Genomic DNA, 7,161 nt, shown 5'->3' with positions numbered 1-7,161 from the left:
AATTACACACACACATGCAGGCACCGGTAGAAAAGAAAAAAAGATTAGGGAATTCAACAGATGCATATACAAAGAACTTTCATCTTACTCATATTTCTCCATAGGCTAACGTAGCAGAAATAACTGGTCATCACTTAGGTTGGTAAGATTCAGAATGGGTATATTACTGAAGAAGATTGGAAGGACTTCTAGTAAGTGTTCATCAGCATCCAAAACATTGCAGATTTTAGCACAGATTATTACTCTGAAAATTCATATTGGAAGTATGTTCTTTACCTCCTACAGCCATCAGGCGAGAGAGAAGAGAAACCCAACAGCAACTAGCTGCAGTATACTACCAGTACTTCAAAAACAGTGTCTTCATAAATAGATATACATGTATTCAAAAGAGCAACCTAAAAATCATCCATTTTGAAACAGATAGGACAATCAGCATTATGAGCTACCATGTGCCATACAGGCTATTTTCTGCCAACCCCAGACTCCCAGCCTTATTAAGCATAAATTTATTTTTTCTGCAAAATAATTGGAAGATAAGTACAGCTGGAGAAATAAACTAGCTCCTTGAATGACTCAGTGAGAGGGATGGACTTAGACTACAGTGAAAGGGGAGAGAGAAGGAAAGAGCAAAACAGCAGGCTGTCAAACACAAGGAGTGGAGTGCAGGTAGGAAATTGTTTTTATAACGGAAATAGCTGCTTTATTTTTCATGTGGTAAACTCCATCATCAGCTCAAATTGCACTCTGCTCAGCTCATTCTTCTACATACAAGGAGGTACAGAGATGTGTTTGTACGTGTGTGCACAAAAAAGGAAACACAAAAAGCACATGATGAAACCAGTAGCAACCAAGAAGTCCACAAAAGAGCTTGTCAAGACAGCAGTATCAGGATCCAAGGCAGAGAAATAGGTGAGGCAATTTACAGGGCTGTGGTCAAGAACTGACTTATTCCAGTGACCTTGTTTTTGGCTCCACACAGCTGGTTCCAAGCACCAGTACAGAGCTAATGCTTGCTTCGCAATAGGAAGACTGATTTTTTTTTTGACAGTCCAAGCAAGCATCTTCCTGTCTTGAGGAGTAAAAAGGCGTTGTTCCCCCACCCCGACACTTCCCAGCCACCTACTCTAGCTTCTGCCCCAAACTCCTAGTGTGATAATGCACAAATCACCTACCTTCTACACCTCTGTTTACATAACTGTAAGATAGAGTTTTCCTTACCCAGCCTGGGAGAGGGTTGGGATGAGGAGTGGAAAGGACCTTTTGGACCATAAGTCCTTGCTATTTCAGGCAACTGCATCATAAAATCCCATTCATAAACCGATCAAGCTCCATCTTAAAGCTAAATTTTTTTTCACCCACCTTATTTTGACAGGAGGGGTGCAGTGGAAAGAAAGGGCAGCTAAGGCAGCTCACTGCCACTCTCAAAACAGGAAGTCGAAGCCTTGCTCAGGATTTGTGCCAAAGACTGTCCACAGCAGACCTGGTCATTCAGTGTGGGGTGTCAGAAGCAGACAGACAAGATGGTTCCCAGTTCCCATCTCACCTCCTTGTGTGCCATTGGAGACAAAAACATGTGCCTTACCCACCCAGCCCCACAGGTTGTTAGGCTCAGGAGAGCTTTTGACTCCTGTTGAAAGGTTGTTGCAGAACCTTGCTGCAATGCTTATTAGAAAGCCTCTGATTCCCAGCCTGGATTTATGCACAGACTGTTTATACACAATTACTTTTCTAGGTAAGTCAGTATCTTCCAATGGAAAATGTTTTACAGGTGCCAGACTGTATTAGTTTCAATTAGATGTAGATGCAGTTAGATGCAGTAACTGGGAACCCAGCTGGTGCTAAAATCTGTAGTACTTAGTGTCGGAAGCATCTGTAGGTCTGTGGACTGTTGCAGATGCCAAAGAAACCACCTGCCCCAACACGTGTGAGATGTTACATTCATGTGGATGCTATGGAAGAAAGGAGTAGTTCTTGAGCTTGGTTTTGCTCACCTGAGAGATCCTCCATATCACTGAGAACATATGAATCATGCCTCTTCCTTTGTATCATATCAGTTCTCTCCACAGAACAGGATGCTTAAGTGGACAGTGGTTGTATAATATTGAATGCAAAGGAGGAAACAGAAGGAACTGTAATGCAATTAAAGTTTTATTAGAAAGTGCTATACTATTAAAGGAGAAATTGGCTTCCTAAACAGCTACAGAGATACAGCTACTTGGCAGCTCTGTTATTAGTACCACATTTTTTTCTTCAAGGTTATGGATTCTCTAGTCTTTAAAGCTTCCACCCCCTCTAGTGGCAATATTGGGGAATATGAGGAATATTCTGCTCAGTCCATAGGGAGAGAGGACACTGTCGAAAACTGGCTACACATTCAGAGACTGTGACTTGTCTTGATCCCGCTACTTAGGCTTCCCCATTCTTCCACACACCCTTTATTTTTTCCACCAGTTGTTCAGCCATCACAGTGATTTTAGCGGTTTCCTTGATCAAAAAGTTCCTGCAGGAGACAATGATGTATTAGCAAGGTATGCAGATGGGTGTGGGAACCTCTTATTTTCAGTAGTCAAAAGGCTGCTGTTCCCTTGTCTTGGCCTATAAAGCTAATCTGGCCTGACAGCTTAGCATAATAGTGTGAATGTAGAGCTCGACAGCTGTCCTGAAAAGACTCACTTCAAAAGGCAGGATAGGTCTGGGGACTTCTTGTGAATGGAATGGTACCTCTCAAGTGAACGCACTTCTGGCTTTTGCTTGCCAGCATCCATTGCCTGAGGAATATTTACTAACTGAATCAATCCATCATGCGTCCTAATTTACTCTCTGGGATTCCCTCTCTCAGACAGTTAAAAACAGACAGCACCAATTCATGCGCTTCCAGATAGGCCCAGTACAGCTGATTATGGATCATCACATGTATGTATTCAAGAGGGAAGAATTATACTTTGATGGACGGGATTAAGAATGTGTATTCTGCTCTGTGAGAGGTTGCTTGAACTGTTCTCCCAAGGATCTTGGTCTCTGGAGGGTAACCATATTCCCTTACTCTCCTTTCTCCTTTCCTACCTCTAGTCAAAAAAAGAATTCAGAAAACCATTTCATACCTGGGCTCAGCAATGACTGGCATCTGAACAACATCTGCCAAGAACTGCCCAACTGTAGGAGACAATTTGTTCACGGATTCATATATGTAATATGCAATTGTGTCAGGGATGACCAGCCAGTCACGACGGATGTGTCTCTTTTCAATTGTCTTCGCACTCACTTCTGGACAGAAGAAGGGAAAAAGAATATTAAGCACCTCTAATGACCATTCTCATCAATGGCACCAAGTCCTTCATAGGTCTGCAGTGGAAAGGTACTGTGTGGAAACTATTCAGGGATGCAGAGCCTCACACTGGAATTCCTGTGCACTATGATTCAGAGGCCTGCCTCCAAAAATAAAGCCCATGCACCTAGTATTAGTGGCACCTAAAGCCTGGAGGTATGTAGCAGAACCTGATATAGCACACTACCACTAGTGCTCAAGCACCTCTGTGGACAGTAGCACCTACTGGGCAGAGCACTAGTACCAAGATAAACCCATCAGTCAAGAGGTGTCAGGGATCCTCTAGTGCAATGCACTCAACATTGTACTCATGCTGCCAGTCATGGTGAAAATCCAAGTTTCAAGTTTCTGCCTTCATTTGTGGCTGGGATAGGCTTGTGTAAGAGTAAGTTACTGCATATAAAGCTGAGGGATGCCCCAGATAGACTGAAGAGCTTTTGTCAGACTTACCAGAGAAACTGGTGCTGAGAAGCATTACAAGGGCTATAGCCACTGCCCTGGACAGAAGCATGGTTTGTAGTACAAGTTCAGAGCAATAGGTACAGAAACCTGCAGGAAGCACAAGTTAACCCTTTGATCGTGGCATATCTATTCAACATGTCACACTTAACTTGTAGCAGGCAGGGTTTTTTCCTTCCTATTTAGCATTCTGTTTTTTCTTTTCTTTTTCTATTAAATAGCCAACCTAATTCAATACAAAATGATGATACAGTATTATTTTATTAAGTTGCTGTATTAAAGGTGCATGAATAAGGAAAGCATTTTAGGTGATCATGTGTTTAACCAAAAATTATTTATCCTATAGAGGATCTAAATCTCCACATTGCCAGACAGAAGCAAACTTCTAACCTGATAGGGAGTAACGATAACAATTAGCTTTCCACCCGTACAGACAAAGTTTAAAAAGTAATATTGTAGGGGTTCTTGCATCTTCTCACATAGTACCTTCTTATTGCTGTTATTAGACATAGGAGACTGAATGAAATAGAACAATGGACTGGTTAAATCATTTTTGTTTCTACAACAGGGAAAAGATGGGAGCAGAAGTCCAGAAGGGTTTCATCTGTCCTGTTTATCCTGGGATTTGCTAGAAGCTTATGCAGCTAGCAATTAGTATTAACAGTGCACAAAAACATTAGCATTGTTGCAGTTAGCAAAGCAGTACGAGGACTGCTTCCTTTTCATTCAGTCTCTTCTCTCTGACTCCTTACTAAAGGGTCTTTGGAAAACCAGTATTACAGGAGTCAAAGCCAGAAGGTTAAAGTTAACTACACTTTTGCAACTATTTGGACCAAAAAGAGTAATTTACACTGGAGGATGTTAACTCTGTAGTCAAGTTACATCACCTCTGGATATATGAACAAGTCACTAAAGCTAAGGCGTCTCATGGCAGGAAAGGTGGTTGGGCTACCTCCTGAAAAGGCTAGGTTTGCTGAACTTGTGCCAAGTGGCTACTAATCAAGGCTCATGATTAGTGTACCAGCAACTGCTTGCTGTAGGTTGCCTTGTTAGTATACATTTCCTAACCTTAGATGCTATTCCTTTAATGGTACCTAGGCAGTTGATAACTGCTATCTAATGCTTACAGACAGTTCATTTAGTTTCCTTTCTAGTTTTTAATCTTATGGCCAGATTTTCTCCTGCAGACCTGAGAGAGCATTTGCACCTTGGTCTGTTTCCTCCTGCCTTGGACCTGCCATGAAACACGTTAGTGGGTTCCTGTTCCTAGTAGATGAATTTCACCCTCCCAAATTTATAGACTATTACTGCCTTGGAAATAGGGAGGAATGCTAATAGCTTGAGTAAATCAGACCTTTGCCAAAGGAAATTGGATATACATAGCCCCCTAGCTCTACTGACTTCTGGATGTTCCATATATACCAATTAGTATAATTCACGCAGCTGGAAACTACAGGCTGAATTTGCTCTTACCTGTCTCTCTCTTATAGGCAGAGGAGGGAGAAAATGCTCATCTGGAAGCTAAGTGTTTATGCCACGTTAATATAGAGAGAGCAGGGGTCAGAGGTCTTGCTTTTTCCACATTAGCTGTTTTGCAATGAGGCTTGGCTGGGTGGGATGGGCAGGAAGTGTGGAGTCCAGAGTCCTGCTCATATTGGGATTTGGCAATGAAGGATCAGTCCAGCTGAGCCTGAACTCTGAACCATAGCAACACAGGGTCATCCAGTCCCTTGCTGCAGCTGGCGACCAGGTCAGACAAACCCTTTCCCAAACTGATCAAATTCCATTTGACAAGTGTTTACTGCACGCTCTCCTTCTCCATTGAATGCCTCAGCAGGTCCCAGATATTTTTTTACTTTACCAATACTCGCTAATTATAATAAGCAATCAGATGCCTTTCTCCCATGAAGAAAAAAGAAATGGAGGGTTCAGTCGTCATTTAAGCTAACCAGTAACAATCAAAACATTATTTAACTCCAAAGTTGCTCTCTTTGTATAAAGCCTGAAGCATTTTAGGCACTGCCAGACATGCAGGTAAAGGTGCAATGAGATCTGATGCATGATCCACACAACCGCACTTCCTGCCATGGCTCACTTGCAAAGCGTGACTGGGGGATTCAGCATCAGATCTCGTTACACTTTATTGCCAGGATCCCCCAGGCTCCTAGCCTCAAGGGCACACATGGCCACATGTTCAATTATTGGCATCATAGCAACCAGCCACAAAGTTATTACACATTTTTTGTGGAATATCTTTTGTAGCTTATTCTGCGTTTTATGATACCATTTATTGCTTAGATGTGTGCTCAGACAACAATTTAAGTTATGATTACCTGGATTATCATGTCTTAAGTGCAATGTGTGGCACAGGGAGGGGCCATAGAGCCAGAAGTTTCCCCCATCTGTAAAAGAAAGACTAACAAACAAGACTCACCGGGTATGTCTACATGATACGCTAACAGCACAGTAGTCTAATAATACTGCGCGGTAGTGCATCACTGCACAAATGGTGCTAATATGCTAGCACAGTAGTATTAGGATTATACAAGTGCTAAGTTAAACGTGCAGTAACCACTGCTTATTAATAAATGTGTAGATGAGCCCACTGATTTGCAAAATGACTTGGCTAAAGTCACATCTTTGCAGAAGGCAGGTCTAAATTCTTTCATCAGTTGTTTCTCTTTGTGAATAAAAAGGGTTTTCATCTTGTTCTTTTTTCCTTCACTATTTTTATTATTTGAAAAAACAAAGTTTTTTTTCCTAAAGTAAAAAAGCTTCCTGGGGATGGAATGCAAATGTTCCCCAACCCTCTCTAGTGGTGCATGATTCAGAGCCAGATGAGAATAGATCCTCCGATTCCAGGACTTCTGCTGAAAGCACGACTACTTTCCTGTTCTAAAAAGAAAGAACAAAACATACAAATAGAAAAGAGATGCCAGTCAGTTGTAATCCACTCAGAAAAAATCCACATAGTTAACATCTGTCTTTTCACTGGAGAGCTGTAATAGTAGAACATTTTTGGAAGAATGATATAGGGCATGTTGTAGAAACTAAACATAATATAGTACTTCAAAGGCTTGATCTGTACCATGGTGCTTACTTGTGGTATGACCAGTCTTACCCCTAACTCACCATACAAAACTTGATCTACAGATAAGTGTAGAACTTTTACTTAGAACAGTCTAGCCTGGCAGGGAGTGTGGATTTCAGCAAAGGTTGCTAGAACTAACAAGAGAGAAGGGCTGTGCAAAATTTCGCCTGGTGTTTCGTTTCAAAACTGTTTTGATGCATTTCAAATGCAAAACAGTGAAATTGAAATGAAACAAAAGTCTTCAAAACGGTTTTGAAACAAAACAAGGGAACTCAAAACATTTAGA

General features: G+C 41.6%; 1 protein-coding gene across 1 annotated transcript; it reads right to left on the bottom strand.

The window, feature by feature from the left end:
* Window positions 1-2,127: 2,127 nt before the first annotated feature.
* Window positions 2,128-5,355, bottom strand: LOC109304836 (apovitellenin-1-like). The gene is made up of 4 exons (XM_019527668.1): window positions 5,263-5,355; window positions 3,776-3,877; window positions 3,102-3,264; window positions 2,128-2,500 (listed from the first exon to the last, which is right to left on the bottom strand). Exons 2-4 carry the CDS (start codon window positions 3,834-3,836, stop codon window positions 2,407-2,409), a joined length of 318 nt encoding a protein of 105 aa, XP_019383213.1. The 5' UTR covers window positions 3,837-3,877; window positions 5,263-5,355; the 3' UTR covers window positions 2,128-2,406.
* Between the last annotated feature and the right edge of the window lie 1,806 nt (window positions 5,356-7,161).

The sequence above is a fragment of the Gavialis gangeticus genome, unplaced genomic scaffold (assembly GCF_001723915.1).
Source record: "Gavialis gangeticus isolate Ggan-Ray unplaced genomic scaffold, GavGan_comp1, whole genome shotgun sequence".
Taxonomy (NCBI): domain Eukaryota; kingdom Metazoa; phylum Chordata; order Crocodylia; family Gavialidae; genus Gavialis; species Gavialis gangeticus.
This window is presented reverse-complemented; position numbering and strand designations above follow the sequence as displayed.

Excerpts from the sequence above, each read along its gene's own strand:
- LOC109304836 (XM_019527668.1), bottom strand. The coding sequence starts at position 3,836 with ATGCTTCTGTCCAGGGCAGTGGCTATAGCCCTTGTAATGCTTCTCAGC. Across the intron at positions 3,265-3,775 it reads TCTCAGCACCAGTTTCTCTG|AAGTGAGTGCGAAGACAATT; the intron begins GTAAGTCTGACA and ends TCTTCTGTCCAG. Across the intron at positions 2,501-3,101 it reads CCAGTCATTGCTGAGCCCAG|GAACTTTTTGATCAAGGAAA; the intron begins GTATGAAATGGT and ends TGTCTCCTGCAG.